We start from the raw sequence: 18,269 nt of genomic DNA, 5'->3' as shown, positions 1-18,269 counted from the left end.
AATTAGTCTTAGGCGGAAGGTCGTCTTTAAGGGTTTTTAAATAGGCTTCAAATAAGCGAGCCGATTAATTAGTCTTCTATTTAGCTCGAAGATATAGGTCCTAAGTATGTTATTGCCTTAGTATAGGGTTTCTAAGGGTATCTAGTATAATGGTTTTGTAGGTCTGCTACTAAATAGCGGTCTAGTCGTCGAGGGAGTCGAAATAGTTATCCTATATACGCTTTAGGTCGCTATTAATGTACTATATAGCGTGTACGACTAAGGAATAGTCGTCTAGTAGCGCTCTTAGTGCATTACGCTAGTTAAGTTTACAGTTACGAATATAGTCGTTGTACTGCTTTCGACTAGAGCCGTTAAATACAATATAGTCCTTAAGTTTAGCATCCTTCTTTTAGATAGGTAGTAAAGAAGGTCCCGCTATTAGTTTTGCTATCGGGGCCTCCTAAAGGCGACGGAGCTCGAGGAGATTATCCTTTAGCTATTGTTCTTAACGTAGGGTAGTAAGCCTGTTTTAAGTAGCTTCTTAAAGTCTCCCTAATAGTTAAGGGCTAAAGGCTAGTTAGCTATATCGACGGTTAACAATATTGCTAAGAATGTCGTTAATAGGCAACTCTAGGTCGTTACCTAGAATTACAGGTTCTTCGGCAGTTCTAGTAGCAGGCTCTTTAGTAGGAGGCACTTTAGTAGGTGCTTTAGTAGGCACTTTAGTAGGTACTGTGCTACTAGCATTGTCGTTGCTAGCGCTGCTAGCGGCAGTACGGTTGTTGTTTCGTAATAAGCCGGCTATTGTAATAGGGGGTAATACTAATAATATATTATTAGCCCCTAAGATGCGGATATAGCGGAATTAGTAGATATTGGTCTAGTACGATTGACTTAGTATAATAGGCCGTATAGAAGGCCTTGCTTAATGATTAGTACGGTTGTTTCGATAGAATAGTACGTATAGGTCCCGTTCTTCGGGCGCAATATAGTTAGATTAGTCTTATTTGTAGCTATACCGCTAAAAGCTTGAAATAAGAACTATCTAGCTACTGCCCTTAAAGGGTAGATCGAATACTATATAAGAAGGGTCTATTAGCAGGTAGATAGGGTAATAGTAGGTATAGGTAGTATTCGATAAGGAGCTAGGAGGAGAGGGAGGAAGGTAGGCAAGTTAGCCTATTGCTAAGCGCTAAGCCCTACCTAAGGCACTAAGACCCTAGCTTCACTTAGCCTAGTTATATACCAATTACGTATAGCCTCTTTAGCCCTAACACCTAACGATAACAACACTAATCTAACTAGCTTACTAACGGACCTACGATACGCCCTTACTTAGCGGTAGCCTTATAAGAACAGATACTGTCTAAACAAGGGTAGGTTGTGCTAGTTTAGTAGTCCGGACCGAGCGGAAGATTACTATAAGATCTACCCGGAGATTGCTACTAGGTAGGTTAAAGGCACTCGAGAGGTTAATCTAGCTAGAAGATTAACAATTAACGACCCTAGAGCGGCACTAGCTTCTAAGCTATAGAAGCAACGAGATAGGCAGTTGTCTAACCTATTTAGACAAGTTAGTAGACGCTCTACGGCTCTAATAACGCTAACTCCGGTTGTAATCTATAATTACTATACTTAATCTAATAGTAGGAGCTATAGAGCCGCTGTTTCCAGGTCTAGTCCGCTAGCGGCTTCTAGTCTAGTTAGATTACTATTAAGTCTAATTCTAGGCTTAATCGCTTCCTATCAATCGTATACGGCGGACATAGAATTAATAGGCTTCTTTAGCTAGTTACGTAAAGAGTTAACTAGTAGCTAGAGTAAACGATACGTAGATATAGCTAATATTGCACGTATCTTCGAAGATAGCGATTTCTTACTCAAACAGCTAAGAAGGGTTAAATTAGACCGCTAGGTTAAGGCTAGACTTAAAGAAGGCTAATACGATCGATTTATTAACGTAGTAAAGCGATATACTCGTAAAGTAGTCCGTAAGTAACGTCTTAGTCGCATTAAGGAGTCTTCTAACGGCCTGTTCTATCGTTAGCTATAGAAGCGCTGTTTTAGTATAGAAGCGAGGTTAAGGGTAGATTTCCGGTTATAGGTCGGCGGTTTAACAGCTAAACTTCGGCTTAGCTAAAGTCGCTTCTTATTCTACTAATACTACGTGTTTTTGTATAGTATAAATTAGAGGTGCATTAGATAGATATAGTCTCGGCTCTCTGTACTTATAGGAATAAAAAACAATGCGTTATAGTGTTGCGCTAGTATCGAGTTAAAGTCGTTAAATTTAGCTCTTTAAATCCGGACCCGTAAAGCTAAACCGCCGAGCGGAAGCCGAAATTTCGGCTATTTCGGCGCAGAGTAGGTACTAGAAAGTCGCGAACTTCTAATGTCTTGCTAGCGCTATATCTTTACGATAACTGTATATTTTTTAAAACGGATAACGGGAGGTTGTTTAGCGGTATCGATAGTATTATTTCCTACTAAAGAGATAATATAGATATATTGTAGTAGTGTTATAGTAATGCCCTATTAGTCGTTATAGATTCGGGCTTCGCAAGCGGGTACTCTCCGGATCGCGACTCGATCGCGACTCGATTACGATACGAATATAGCGATATACTAACGGCGCCGATTTAAATAGCCTCGAGGTGCCGCTAGCGATTAAAATAATTACGAAACTACTAAATTCTAGGCTCTTCTATTGTAATAGCTACCTATAGCGTATTAGAGGTACGCCGATTAAGTATATCGATAGATTTAGCTAATTTCTCGAGTAGATTGCCGATAGTTAGGACGATAAGGAGATTGTTACTATACCTGTTTAACCTCTACGAGGCGTAGAAGGGCATATCGACACGTCTACTATATTACCGTCGTTAGCTAATTTAAGAAGCTTATCGCCGTAGCTAGCATTGCCTAATCTATAGCATATAGAAGCAATTATAAAGGACTATACTACTAATACTACGCGTACTATAGTAGAAGAATTAAGACAAGAGATAGAAGACTTAAAGAGCCGTATCGCTAAGCTAGAGATAGTCGTTAGTATAAGCGAGTCTATAAAGGAGTAACTATAGTTAGTATTGTGTCTATAGTACTAGCGATAACCTACTCGCTAGAACTACGATCTCGCTATAGATTAAGTGTCTAGTTCTTTAATAGTATACCGTATAAATATACCGAAGTCTATAAAGCTGTTAGGGCTAAAGAGGCTATACGTAATTAGTATGTGACTAGGCTAAGTGAAGCTAGGGTCTCAGTGCCTTAGGCAGGGCTTGGCGCTTAGTAATAGGCTAACTTGCCTACCTTCCTCCCTCTCCTCCTAGCTCCTTATCGAATACTACCTATACCTACTATTACCCTATCTACCTGCTAATATACCCTTCTTATATAGTATTCGATCTACTCTTTAAGGGTAGCAGCTAGATAGTCCTTATTTCAAGCTTTTAGCGGTATAGCTACGAACAAGACTAATCTAACTATATTACGCCCGAAGAACGGGACCTATACGTACTATTCTATCGAAGCAACCGTACTAATTATTAATTAAGGCCTTCTATACGGCCTATTACACTAAGTCAATCGTACTAGACTAATATCTACTAATTCCGCTATATCCGCATCTTAGGGGCTAACAATACATTATTAGTATTACCCCCTATTATAATAGCCGGCTTATTACGAAGCAACAACAACCGTGCTGCCGCTAGTAGCGCTAGCAACGACAACGCTAGTAGCACAGTGCCTACTAAATTGCCTACTAGAGCACCTACTAAAGTGCCTCCTACTAAAGAGCCTACCGGAGAGCCTACTAAAGAAGAACCTATAATTCTAGGTAATAATCCGGAATTACCTATTAGCGATATTCTTAACAACATTATCAATCGACGATATAGCTAACTAGCCTTTAGCCCTTAACTATTAGGGAGACTTTAAGAAGCTACTTAAAATAGGCTTACTACCCTACGCTAAGAACAATAGCTAAGAGATAACCTCCTCGAGCTCCGTCGCCTTTAGGAAGCCCTAACGACTACTGCTAAACCTATAGTAGGACCTTCTTTACTACTAGTCTAAAAGAAGGATACTAAGCTTAAGGACTATACTATATTTAACGGCTCTAGTCGCAAGCAATATAACGACTATATTCGTAACTGTAAGCTCAACTAGCGCAATATACTAAGAGCGCTACTAGACGATTATTCCTTAGTTATATACGCTATACAGTATATCAACGGCGACCTAAAGCGTATATAGGATAACTATTTCGACTCCCTCGACGACTAGACCGCTATTTAGTAGCAGACCTATAAAACTATTATACTAGATACCCTTAGAAACCCTATACTAAGGCAATAATATACTTAGGACCTATATCTTCGAGCTAAACAGAAGACTAATTAATCGGCTCGCTTATTCGAGGCCTATTTAAAAACCCTTAAAGACGACCTTCCGCCTAAGACTAATTCTATATAGATCTCCGAGATACGCCTAAAACTTAGATAGGAGCTTATCCTCGAATTAGACCGTCGCCGTATATTTGAACAAACCAATCTAACCCGCATTTAATTTATAGTCGAAGTAGAAACAGCCGAACGGGCTATTTAGCTCTAATAACGACTAGAATTAAGGATCCGACTAGCTAGTACTAACCGCGGCAATCGTAGTAGCCGCGGAGGAAACTAAGGTTCCTACTAAGACAACAATGCTAACAGTAGGAATAGTAACAACGACCGTAGAAGGGGCCGTAGCCGGCGACTATATAGAGGAGGCCGCGATAGGGGCCGTAGATAGGGCTCGTATCCTTATAACGCTAACCGCTTAACTAACAACAACAGCTACGGCAGTCTACTAACCGGATTAAAGTGCTTTAATTGTAATAGTACTAGCTATCTACTAGGCTAATACGACAAACCTAAGGACTAGGCCCGAATTAACCGTACTTCCGCTAAACACCGAAAGTATCTCTTAGCGGCTAACGCTACCTCTATAGGCTAACCTTCGAAAAAAGAGTAAGCGCCGCACTAACTGTTAGCCTTATACGGCGTAAGACTATCGACATTGTGCTAGCTATTATACGTACCTGTCTTATATCTAGGCCCGATACTAACTATAAGGCAAAGGTTATACTAGACCCCGGAAATTCAGTTAGCGCCCTTATTAACTATCGCTTAGCTAAGCAATTAGACCTCCGACAATTGCCTAGGACTAATATACTAGTCCTTGCTTGGTTTAATAACGCTCGGCACTTAACCTATAGGGCCTACTATGTTCCTATAGTTCTAAAAGACGACCTCGGAAATAAACGCCTACTAAACTTTACTGCCTACGCAGTAGACATAGACAGCCTCCTATCCGACATTGTTATTAGCAACCCTATTCTTAAGTACTATGCTATAGTAATAGACTTAGGCAGTTAATAATAGCGATTTAGAATCGCTAGGAAAGAGGACATTAAACACATTAATATTAGCGAGTGCCCTAACGATATTAGGGTCCTATTTATTAGCAACCTAACACTAGCCTCCGCCTTAGCTAATCCGACTGCCGATCTACTCGGTAGTAATAACGATAAACCTATGCCCCCTAATAATCCTAATTAGCTTACTCGTATACTAGAACCTATCCGAGAGACCTATATTAATGTGTTTAAATACTACCTAGCATCGACATTGCCTATGTTTAAAGAGACGGATTATAAGATTAATATTATAGAGGGCAAAGAGGTTCCTTTTAGTCCCCTCTATAACCTTAGTAAGCGAGAGCTTACTATATTGCGTAAGTACCTAGAGGAAAACCTAGCTAATAGTCGAATTCGGTATAGTAATAGCCCTGCTAGTGCACCTATCCTATTCGTACTAAAGAAGGATAGTAGCCTACGCCTATATATCGACTATCGCGGGCTTAATGCTATTACTATTAAAGACCGCTATCTACTCCCCCTTATTAATAAGACCCTCGATCGCCTTTCTAGGGCTTACTACTATACTATACTAGACATTAAGGATGCGTACTATCGTATCCGCATTCGTAAGGGTAACGAATAGAAAACAGCCTTCTATACTCGCTATAGCTATTTCGAATACTTAGTTATACTATTTGGCCTAGCTAATGCCTCTACAATATTCTAGTCCTATATTAATCGAGCCCTTTTAGGCCTATTAGACTATCTCTATATAGTTTACCTAGATAACATCCTAGTTTACACCTATTTACCTAATATTATAGAACACTAGGCCGTAGTACGTAAGGTCCTCGACCGCCTACGAGCCTATAGACTATATTGCAAACCTTCTAAATGTACCTTTACTACTAAGGAGGTGTTATTCCTTAGCTTCCTCGTATTAACTAAGGGTGTTAAGGCTAATCCTAATCGGATTAAAACCATTACTAAATAGCCTGTTCCTACGTCAATTAAGGAACTATAGTCGTTCCTCGGCTTCGCTAATTTCTATCGTCGCTTTATTAAGGGCTATTTACGGCATATAATGCCCCTAACTAAGCTTACTAAAACTAAGGCTAATCCGTCTAGAGAGTTTAAATAGACTAACAAAACACAAGCCGCTTTTAACGGTCTAAAACAACGCTTTACTAAAGTCCCCTTGTTATACTATTTCGTACTAAGTAAACAGATCCGAATTGAGACTAACGCTTTATAGTTCGCTATATTAGCTATTATATTATAGCAGGCTAATAATATCTACTAGTACCCGATTGCCTTCTTCTCGAGGAAGATAATTAATACTAAACGTCGCTACGAGACCTACGAGTAAGAGCTCCTAGCTATTGTCGAAGCCTTTAAGCATTAGAGGCACTACCTCGATAGGGCTTAATATTAGACCCCGCAGTGGTTCGGGTTAGTTTGGTTTGGTTTGCTAAGCCGAAATTCTAGTTTAGTTTAGTTTAGTTTGCTAAGGAACCGGTGCACGGACCGGTTTGCCGGCTACGTGCCGGCTACGGACAAAACCCCGACCCAAAACACGTCCAAATAGCCCGAAACACAGATGCAATTGTATAGCGTAGACAATATAGGGCCTCCGAGGGCCTCCGGACCCGATCCGAGGTCGTCGCATGTCGTCGCATATCGTCGCAGTTTAGTCGGATTTTCTCGGAAACCGGCTTAGACTAGCGGGGTAAAAAACCAAACCAGAACTAAACCGGAGGGGTACCGCTAAGAAACTAAACTATATACGTTTTGTAGTTCGCAAACCGAACTACTACGGGGTCTACTTAATATATAATATAGGTCTATATAGACTATAACAACCTCCGTAGTATTACTAAGGTTACTAGGGTTATAGGTCGATAGGCTAGATAGGCCGTCTACCTCGCCGGGTTTGATTTTAATATATTATACCGGCTAGGCGTAAGTAACCCTACCGATAGCCTATCGAGGCGACCTAATTACGATAGCGAGACCTAATACATTAATTCTTTATTTCTAACCCTGTAGTATAAGATTGCTATAGCCCGTGTTATTAATAAGCAAGCGTAGGATAAGCGGACTTCTAGACCCCGCGGCGGCAACAAATACTATAGCGGAGTTGTCGTTCTTCTAGTATACGTTAGAAAGGACGTAGATCGCTCGAGCTATAATAACTCGATTAAAGACATTACTATCTATAGTAATAGCCTATATAGCGATAGTACTATAGAAGAGGTTGTAGTAGTTCCGGCTGCTAGTGCTATTAGATATATACAATGCGTACCTCGTTTAATAGCGAGGGTACTATTAAATAACCTTATAAATAGGGATAGTTAATCGTTTATAGATAAGCTATTACGGGCTTAGTAGAGGGACGCCTTTACTATCGAACGTATTAATAAGCTTGTAAGTAGGCGAACGACTCGATCTAGCAAGAGTAATAACAATTAGTCGATCGACGACAAAGGTTACTTAAAGTTTAAGGACAGATACTATGTCCCCGCTAAACAATTAATTAGATAAGAGCTCTTAAAGAGGCACTATAATAGTAAACTCGCTAGTTACTATAGCATAGAGAGGTCGCACGAGTTACTATCGCGCATATACTACTAGCTAAATAGTAAACGGCATATAAAGGAGTATATATAGACCTATATAGTATACTAGCGAGTTAAAGTACTAAAGCACTTACTATTTAGCGAGTTGTCTTTACTTCCTGTTCCTAGGAAGCCGTTTGCTAAGCTTATAATAGACTTTATTATAGGCCTTCCTCCTACTAAGCGTAGGGGTAGCAAGGATATATATAATGCTATCCTTGTTATAGTAGATCGATTTACTAAAGGCGCTCGATACATCCCGGCGCGCAAGGATTAGACTACTATTAATATAGTAGAGGCGCTATAGACTAATATCTTCTGTACCTATTAGGGAACCCCTAAGGGGATCGTGTCCGATCGTAGATCGATACTAACATTTTACTATTAGAGCGAGATTTGCTTGTAGCTAAGACTAAAGCATCGGCTATTAATAGCCTTCTATCTATAGACTAACGGTTAAACAGAGAGGTAGAATGCTACCCTATAGCAGTACCTACGTAGTTACATTAACGAGAACCCTAACGAATAGGTTAACCTCCTACAACTAGCTGAATTCGTATACAATAACAGTGTCTACTTATCGACTAAGGTGTTACTATACATAGCTATAATAGGCCAGAATGCTGCTATACTATAAGACCTACTATCGCTCGAGGCTAAGCGTAAGGAAAGGGAAGCGCGTTAAGTACTAGAGACACTAGCAGCTATTAAGAGGGTTTAAAAGATACGAGAAATTTACGCTAAGATAGCTAATAAACTAGCAAAGGCCTAGGCCTATTAGAAGGCCTACTATAACAAACACTATACGCTAATAACCTTTAAGCAAGGCGATATAGTTATGCTAAGTACGAAGAACCTCCGCATCCGTAAACACCTATTACCTAACGGCAAAATAAGGCCCAAGCTCGTACTAAGATACATTAGCCTATTCCGCATTCGAGAAGTTAAGGGCTCCTCCGTATAGGCCTATTAGTTATAGCTTCTACCTTATTATACTATCTATAACACCTTCTACGTATCCCTCCTTAAACTATACTACTAGCGCGAAGGCGATAAAGCGCCTACTAAGTTAGAAGAAGTCTTAGCTAATAGTAAAGAGCTATAGTCTATAGAACGTATCCTAAAGCACCGGACTAGGCAAGGCAAGAAGGAGTATCTGCTAAGATAGTAGGGCTATTTACTAGAATAGGACTTATAGGAGGCTAAAGACTCGTTTAAGGATATAACTAAGTTATTAGATAAGTATTAGACTAGCGTAAAGAACACAAAGAAGGCTAAGAGCTTATAATACCTATAATGTTACTACTAAGCCTAGGAATAATACTACCCCTAGGGTGCTATTAGCTAACTAATTAGAGGCAAGCAATTGTTAGCAATAAAGGATAATAAGACTATACTAGGCGCACTACGACGCGTTAACTAATTGCCTGCTCTTTTAAGGATTCTACCTCTTATTCCTTCCTTCTATCGAGGCTTCGAGGCCTAGGCGATCGGCGAGGGCGGCGCGTGTGCGCGTGGAATAGTAATAATAATAATAACGACGGCGTCTCGCCTATACTAAAGGGCAGTACGGCCGGCGCGGCTATGTTAGTAACAGTATTGCGGAGTGTATTATTAGTAGAAGAAGGAGATTAGAAGCGAGGTAAAGTTAGCGCTAAGACGACTAGCGCCGCTATTATTAACATTACTTACTATTATCGCTATACTTACGAAGACAACCTTACCTATACTACGAGCCTAAGGTACCTTTAATTAAAACTTTAATTAAAGCTTTAAGCCTATTAAAGGTTTAATTAAAACTTTAAAGCTAAGTTAAAACCTTAAGCCGCCTAAAAGATTAAGCGACTAATAGACTAACTAAGGGCAAAACTATAGAGCTAAGCTAGCCGGGGTCGATCTTGCAGACAATAGGTTACTCCTCGATCTATCTAACCCTTTAAGCAAGGCGAACCTCTACTACTATACTTATAATAGCCTTTACTTATAGAAACTAGACGAGCTGTATTTTTTCTAAAAAGATAAGATAAGATTAACAATTAAAGGCTGCTAAACCTAACTAATTAGGGCTAGCGAAACTACGAACAATAATAGCCCTTATAATAACAAGAATAAACCCTCGGAAGCGGACAACCCTCGGAAGCGGATATAGCTAGGTCTTTTAGAGTAGACGCAAAGAACTCGGTACGATATTACTTAGAACGGGGGCAGTGCTATAATACCCCGTATACCTACCTATTATAGTAGGGAAGGTACGCTCGTATTATAATTAGTCGATAGTCCTTAATTCTTGTAGTTATATATTACTTTATTGTATATAAGGATAGCGTAGTTAGAGTTAGACATTGTATTAGAAGGTAAGGTTTGACATAGTTATATAATCGGTAGTTGTACGTTTAATTTAACGCGGACTAAGCGGCTTATTAGACCTACTAAGTTAGTAGTAATAGAGGTTGAGACTAGAATAAAGACCGGCTATAAGGGCGCGGCCTTTAGAAGGGAAGCGTATGTTAGGGCTAAAGAGGCTATACGTAATTAGCATATAACTAGGCTAAGTAAAGCCAGGGTCTTAGTGCCTTAGGCAGGGCTTAGCGCTTAGTAATAGGCTAACTTGCCTGCCTTCCTCCCTCTCCTCCTAGCTTCTTATCGAATACTACCTATACCTACTACTACCCTATCTACCTACTAACATACCCTTCTTACAAAAGCAATTAGCCTTATTAATATACTTCTTAACCTACGCTTTAAGTACGTTAAACGACAACTTAATAGGATTAAAGTCTAGTAAGTACGGAGGCAGGTATCGAAGATAGACTCTAGCGGCTACGACTATCTCTTTTATACGCTCGGTACGGTAGATTAACGCGTTATCTATTATAAGGAATATTCTAGGCTCTATTTAAGGCAGTACTATATACTATAACTAGGCTTCGAATATCTCTATAGCAATAGAGCCTTAGCAGATTATCGTACTAGCAAGACAACCATTAATCGAGATAGTAGGCAAGATACTCTATCGCTTTAACCTAACTACTAACCCCTCCTCGAATATAGGACGGTTAATAGGACCGCATCTACACTTCCGCTAACTAGTACGCTTATTCGAAGCGCTTTTATCGATATATACGACTCTATAAGCCGGTATTACTATCTACTTTATCTTAAAGTCGTCTCGAAAGTCCTAGTTCTATTCCGCCGTATATTATATCGCTTTCTTCCTCGTCTATCTACGTCTCTCTAAAACTCGCGATACTATCGGCTAGCTTATAATAACGTCGTATTCGTCGTATAAGTACTATACTACCTCGTCTTAATAGGTATATAGTCGGTCGTCGAGATACTCGAAGATACGCTACTAGGAAGAGATAGATTAGTTAAATTGCGACTAAACGCGCTAGATACGCCGCAAGACTTATATCTTTAAAGATAGGCAATAGCGACCGTAGACGGCCTAACCTAGCGAGATCTTTAATATAGAATATACTAAATAAGCGATAATTGTTATAGATCTTGTCGATACTACGTCTAGCGACATTTAAGAGCTCGGAGATAGTATTATTAGATAACTCGCTCTCGTCGAATAGGCGCTTAATCTTATTAAGTTAATAGTCTAGTAGGCGCGCTATTAATAACACCTCCGAAGGGTCTATACTATTAAAACGGCGACGACGAGATTGTAGTATATAGTATTACTATAGAAGAGGAGATAAGAATAGCTAAGAAGCTAAGATCCTAAGCAATTGCTAACTAATTATAGTCAAATCTAGTTAAAGCTAATCTGCGGTCCTCCGAGCTTATAGCGCGACTTATTGAATAGCGTAATATATTCTAAGTATACGGCGAAGTCTCCGTGTACTTATCAGCATCTGCAGTGCTACGACCGGAAAGGGCGGTGGTATGGAGTGCCGTCGCCTCAGGCAGGGCAGGGCGGAATTATGACCGGGGTGCATTAGAATATGGCTCACGGCATCCCCAAGACTCCACGCCGCCGATGATGAACATCAACACTGTGAAGTCAGATAATGGTCATTGGCTGCGAAGTGGAGGTGGTGGAGGTGGTGGAGGTGGTGGAAGTGGAAGTGGTAGGTAGAGGAGAGTGAGGTCCTTCGTCCACCGACTCTTAAGTCCTTACACTACGCCTCTGCAGTCTGCACCCGGGCCTCGACTCCACCGCCGCCATTTCAATAGACCGTCCGACCGCCGCGCACGAAAGCAATCCTTCTCTGATCGCGTCCGAGACCCTCTGCGCCTTCTAGAGTTGCTGGAAGCCCTGGTTAAGCCGTTGCATCGTGCTGGCCTGCAAAGTCATTTCCATTAAAGAGCGGAAGAGGAATACGAGATACCAAGAGAAGAGCAAAAGTCCAGGGTTCAGGCAGTAAATAACATCGATGGAGACGATTTGTGTAGGCGGGAACTAAGCTATATTACGCGTTCATGCACTGCTCTGCATTTTCCGTCGCACATATGTTCCCTGCTGGCCTACATCGACTCTGAACTCCGACGGTGACCGCTCGCCAACATAGAGAATCATGCACTGCAAACGAGTGGATATGCTTGCTCCTGGAAGCTCAGCTACCTCAGACTACTCTATGCATGTGTGCTTCGACAAATCTGCAATAAGACCATCTGGGTATTCGAGGCGAAGAAATATACCGAGGCCTGGGTCTCGTCGCACTAGCCATTGCCAATGTACGACCTGTCCGAAGGCTTAGGCCCAATGAGGCAGCAGGATATGCTCGATCGATGTCTTTGTCCACCTCGTTGGAACATGTGGTCATTGTGCCATCGGGATGAACAGCATGACAAAGAACAACATTCCGGATTTGGCAATAGAACTAATAGTCCATTCCGAAAGTCAACTCACCGTCTAAGGTAAGAATACTTCCTCGTTCCACACCATGCGTAAGATCTTCCGCATGGCTCGAAAACATCCGGGCTGGAAAGTCTACCTGCAGTATGCGCTCCTGGCTCGGGGGGTCGAGCCTGGAGTAGAAGATGATTGTAAGCTTATCAGATACATCACAGTAGATCCAAAGCTGATGGCCACGAACAGATCGCAAACGAATCGAAAAAGCGCTCTATCGCGAGTTCCATAGGCTCAATCGAGCCGCCCAGGACACCCTCGTGAATTTGATCCAATCTATTGACACAGTAGAAAAGGAATGTCGGGCAAAGGCTTCTGCGGTAGGGGCCCATGCAGGTGCTGGAGAATTGAATAAATCTAGGCCCGACATCGACTTACTAGAGAGCTACAAGACTTTGATACTCGCTGCAAATGGCGTCATAGAGCAATACCTTGTCGCACTGACATCGATGCTCGAGGAAGAACGCCGACATAATTTCAGCGATGGGTATCGATCACTGAATTTCCTGGAAGAGCGGATTAATGTTTGGAAATCAAATTTGGAAGGTGACAGGCAGAATATCAAGACCCTCTCAGAGGTGCTGGCAAAGGCCAAGACCAGAGCAGATCTTGAAGAGACCTTTCTGGATGACAGGCTAAATGGCCAATGGCGCGGCGCTATGGAATTTGGTGAGGATTTTCGATGATGATACCTTTTCTGGAACATCTAAAAGACATTTGCTAACCATGGTCTATCATGGGTATAGGTGATGGCGCAAATCTGGCTGGTCTATGGGTGAAAGTTGACGAGAATGATACTATAGTCAATGTAAGTCCCCTCCAATCAGACTATCATCGTAATCCGGCGTTTGAACTGATCGTTACACGAAGCATATCGTTCGCAAATGTGAAGTGTTAACCGCCTCTGCGTGGCCCAAGAAGTTCTATCAACGAGATACCCTTAACGGAACACCTCTGGAGGCCTATTTCGCAAACAAATGTGCGGCTGTGTCGAATCGTCACTTTGCCCGCGTAGGCTCATGGCATCTCGATAGAGTCAAATACATCTTGACTCTATACTCGCCATTTTGTGCAAATGGAGATTTAAAGGGCATGATCGTCAAGAGCGTCACATCAGATACGCCTCTTCCGGAACCTGTGAGTGCACCAAAGCGGTCTGCATCTTCAATAAGCACTGACCACTGACGATTCCTGTGCTGCAGTTCTTGTGGGCTACATTCTTGCAATTGGTAGAAGCATGCATCATTATGCGAGATGGATCCCCAGGCCAAGGACTCGTGCCCAACTGGTCCCATGTGATCCACCGGGACATTAAGCCTGGAAACATTTTCATGGACCCGCCCGGCGAACGTTTCCCAGCATATCCCACTCTGAAACTGGTATGTTAGGTAGCCTGGCCATGGTATTCTTTGATCTCTTCCCGCTGACTTTCACAGGCTGATTTCGGCCTCGCAATTGAAACCTTCGAAGGCGATCCCAACAATCCTTCAAATTACAATAAAGGCGCAGGCTCCAAGCCTTTCGCCTCTCCCGAACAGTTCAACAAGAAACAGCGAATCGACCTGAGCGGAAGTCCCAACGTAGCACTTGCAGAACCTCGACTTTGGGAGTGGACCAATGTATACTGTGAGTCGAACGAACGTCTTGCCGCGAGCAGTCAGTCTGATCAATGTTCAAACTAACACGTCCCCAGCCATCGGCGTTGTCATGTACCAGATGTATCACAACTGGATCCTCCACCGAGCCGAGCAAAAATTCCTCGTTCCGGATGAATCGCAGTGGGATATGATCAACGACGCCGTGCCGCGTAGCCCCAACCTCGCAAATCTGATCTCGCGCTGTATCGAGACGAATCCCGAGAACAGAATTTCTTTGGACGAGTTGTATGAAGGGGTTAGAAATTTGGAACCACAGGGGCAGCCGGCCATGGCGCAATATTTGCAGGAGGGGTTGAATGGATCTCAGCCTGAGAATGAGGAATTTGATGTGACGTTTGGAAGCCCGGTGAAGTATGCGATTGGTATGGCGTATAGGGAGGAAAGTGGGTTTGAGTCGAGCGATATGATGAGTGATGTGCAAGAAGAAGATGGTGGAGTTCCGGTGCAGAGACGATAGGTCTATCAGCCGGTGCTCTCAAGGTATGCGTTGGACTTTTGGAATGCTTGCGTCTGAGGATTTCTCCTGTGGAGGAATCGAAATAAGGGATTGGCTCATTGGCGGCATCGATCGATGGGTCGACGTAGACCTCTTTTCATGTATTTAATTCCATGCTGCTTATTGGATTAGTCACCGACACATGTATACGATAGCATACACGACTTACTTTCTTGAGCCCTGTTGCCAGCGCCAAACCACAGTTGCCTCCGCCTACAATAAGCCACGTGATTGTCTTGACCGGTCATCTTGAATACGGTATTGTGCTCGGCTATGTACGATAAGAGAAGGTGTCAATTGATCTTCCTAAGCGAGCTGAGCATAGAACCAGGTCGTCAAACACACCCCATACGCTACATCGGATGTGTAGCCTTGAGACCATCGCTTCTAATCTTGACCTGCTAAACGTCCTGCTGCTGCAAAGTTGATCTTCCCCGACTAATCGTTCTCTGCAGCCGGATGCGTCCATCGTCTTCTTCAGCCTGCTCAATTTCCTCGCCGGGAAGCAACACAGCTCTATCGATTGCAACCGGCAACCCTCGATGCCTTCCCCGAAGCATAACTCCGCACAGAATCAACTTGCTTGCAGTATGCCAGGTTCCACAGAAGGAATATGCATCCCACGGAATGCCCTGGGAAATGCCGACGCATCCATATCCAGACACGATTTCGAACAGGAAGTTGAAGACTGAGAAAACATTCGGGTCTCGATCGAATTGGGCAGTCTCGATGATGATGATAGCAAACAGTGCAAGAAAGATAGTCCAAGCGTCGTGGGCCAACTGCGCTCGAAGTTGCTGGCGTACGAAGCTGGAATTGGATTCCGAGTTGGACGCTCCGCCTGAGACGAAATGTTGAGTGAGCTGCCTGAGGAACCCGGGTTGGTCATTGGCTCGTCCATCATTTTCGGGTAGGTCTTCGGCGTAAATGCCTGCATGATCTCAATCAGTACGACTTGGTCGCTGCAAGAATTTTAGAGCTGTTTGGAACGTGGCGAGCACAGCAGTGCCTGAATGCTCGAGTGATAGATTGTGACCTACCGAGACTTCGCTCTTCATAGACGTTGCTGTTGCGCATTGTAATGACGACCGGGTACACTGAGATGTACATCATCACAACATATAGGACCTGCAGGCCGATACGGACTGATTTGAGTTAGGCTTCGGCGTCAAAAAGGACTGGTGCACTGCGCCACTCACCCTGACTGATGGCCACGACGTAGAATCCACCACTTCGAACAGCAAACGCCTGAAAGAGGCCGTCGATAACTAGTACGCCCAAAGGTAATTGCTCGATAGCTTTGTTTCCAATATTGATAACCTCAAAGCCGATCCAGTCGATCAGATTTAGCGCCACGACCGAGGCGAGGAGCCACCTGAAAGCAAGGGTCAGTGATGTTGCGTGATTATGCGCTCCGAAGTCCGCCGACGAGATAGTGCTGCTATCTGCGACAAGGTCGCCTTAGTCGCACACATTCGCTCGGAGTCGTCCACTCACCATGTATGCCGGGAAGGAAACAGGTTCGTATAGCATCGACGCGGGTGATCCAGCAGGAATTTCAGCATCTTCGCTCGATCAGCCCACTCTTCGGATCGTGGTGCCAGTCGCTGCACGACTTTGTAGATTGTCCAGATGATCAGTCGAAGGAAGATCGGGTAGCATGTGTTCCCGGCAAGAATGAGGAAGCCCATGGTTATCAGCAGATAGTACCCTGTCTGAAATGCGGTCATGTTCGCATCCAGAAGACTCATACCGCTATTGTTGAATGCGGAAACCGCGTTGAACGCGCCTACCCACCAGGGGTTCAAGCCGTTTGCAGTTGTTGTCTCTGGTCGATTACGCGCTATCCAAGCAGCACATCCGAGGCAGCCCAGGAGCTGCATCAAAACAAGGTAGATAGGTACTAACCAAGCAAGAAAGCAGACCGCTCGGTACTCGTAGCCTCCCAAGTGCTGACGTTCCTTATCAGTAAGACCATGGAACTCGCTGTTTCTACCAATCCAGCCGCTTGTCGAATGGAAGTAGCGACCAATATTGCCATGATTCTTGGGAGGCGCTGCAGTACTATGATCCTGATCACTCCTTGGACCGTCTTGTGAAAGGGACCGTATCTCTATGCCAGCGGTAGGACGCGCTCCGACTCCTTGAGCGCTCCAGAGCCCGCGGGTCCGCTGTCTGGCGGCCTGGTGAGTCAATCGGTGCGAGAAAACAGTGTCCGGTCTGAAAGAAATATTCGACTTAGGCGAAGTTGGTCCTATCCTTGTAGCGGGCTCTTCACTTGCGGTGGGCCCTTCCCTTGAAGTGGGCTCTTTCATTGAAATCGGACTTTCCAATATAGCCGGTCCCTCCACAGAAATCTCCGATTTGGAGGCCTTCTCCGCGTCGCCCATGTCTGCTGAGGCATCTTGAGCAGTGTCAACAGGCTGAACAAGATCCTGATGATCTTGAGCGTCTGGCTGTCCTCGTCGGCTCCCTGCTCTTGACCTGCTTCTGCTGCGTCGCTCCATTCGTCTCTGCCGCTCTTTCAAGACCACGTCTTTGAACTTCGTCTCAAAGGCTCGCTTGCGTATCTGGACCACGAAAGCTGAAACTAGTACCGCAGACCCGATAATGATCAGGAGAAACAGCCAGAACTGCTGGAACGTGTTCAGAGTTGACAAATTGACCGTATTTAGCCCAGCCAATGTCATGGCGCTCACCGCTAGAAATAAAGCATCGATAAAGCGGAGATCGCGATCGGTGTCGGCGGCCCACAAGATGATCGCGCTGATGAGACATGTGAGAATGAAGTAGGCATAGTGGATGGTAATGAAGTTGAGGGGCGGCAAGAGGCGTCGCAGATAGCGGAAAGGACGCTTCAATGGTTGGAAGATTGCAACAAGTCTCATGGCTTGTGAGAGCCCGCTCCGGCGTCCACGGCCTTCGCTTTACGGCAGAGTGGCTCGCGCTTGTTGAATCTGTGTTCCCTGGGCACCGACTACTGCTCCCTTTCTTGTCTACTGATCGGTATCTCGTCTTTCAAGTCGCGCCTTTCTTGCGCTGTCTGGATCTCGCTCTGCCTTGTCCCGGTGCTAGAAGCATTGCATAGATGGCATGGATGGGTTGCAAAAGGTGACGATGTTCCTGAAAAGCTGGTAGAGATATGTACTGTACTGGTGACAATGTTACTATGGTGTAGACAGCAGTGAGGTGGAGTACTTCCGGAGGGTCTGCGGGAGATTTTCAAAGAGGATGGAGGAGAGTTCAG

General features: G+C 43.7%; 2 protein-coding genes across 2 annotated transcripts; one reads left to right on the top strand and one right to left on the bottom strand.

The window, feature by feature from the left end:
* Positions 1–2,228: 2,228 nt before the first annotated feature.
* On the top strand, positions 2,229–15,275 carry MYCFIDRAFT_174275 (uncharacterized protein; the record flags this gene model as incomplete). The annotated part of the gene is made up of 21 exons (XM_007927971.1): positions 2,229–2,238; positions 11,868–12,083; positions 12,130–12,235; positions 12,284–12,370; positions 12,412–12,507; positions 12,550–12,599; positions 12,626–12,783; positions 12,813–12,869; positions 12,912–13,091; positions 13,120–13,537; positions 13,615–13,754; positions 13,787–14,009; positions 14,041–14,075; positions 14,102–14,156; positions 14,185–14,270; positions 14,305–14,494; positions 14,523–14,957; positions 14,984–15,012; positions 15,042–15,101; positions 15,155–15,166; positions 15,213–15,275. 21 exons carry the CDS (start codon positions 2,229–2,231, stop codon positions 15,273–15,275), a joined length of 2,706 nt encoding a protein of 901 aa, XP_007926162.1.
* MYCFIDRAFT_203372 (uncharacterized protein) lies at positions 15,267–18,198 on the bottom strand. The gene is made up of 5 exons (XM_007927970.1): positions 17,349–18,198; positions 16,520–17,078; positions 16,222–16,397; positions 16,063–16,167; positions 15,267–15,953 (listed from the first exon to the last, which is right to left on the bottom strand). The coding sequence occupies exons 1-5, from the start codon at positions 17,908–17,910 to the stop codon at positions 15,424–15,426; spliced, it is 1,932 nt and encodes a 643-aa protein (XP_007926161.1). The 5' UTR covers positions 17,911–18,198; the 3' UTR covers positions 15,267–15,423.
* Between the last annotated feature and the right edge of the window lie 71 nt (positions 18,199–18,269).

This window comes from Pseudocercospora fijiensis, assembly GCF_000340215.1.
Source record: "Pseudocercospora fijiensis CIRAD86 unplaced genomic scaffold MYCFIscaffold_4, whole genome shotgun sequence".
In the NCBI taxonomy this organism is placed as follows: domain Eukaryota; kingdom Fungi; phylum Ascomycota; class Dothideomycetes; order Mycosphaerellales; family Mycosphaerellaceae; genus Pseudocercospora; species Pseudocercospora fijiensis.
This window is presented reverse-complemented; position numbering and strand designations above follow the sequence as displayed.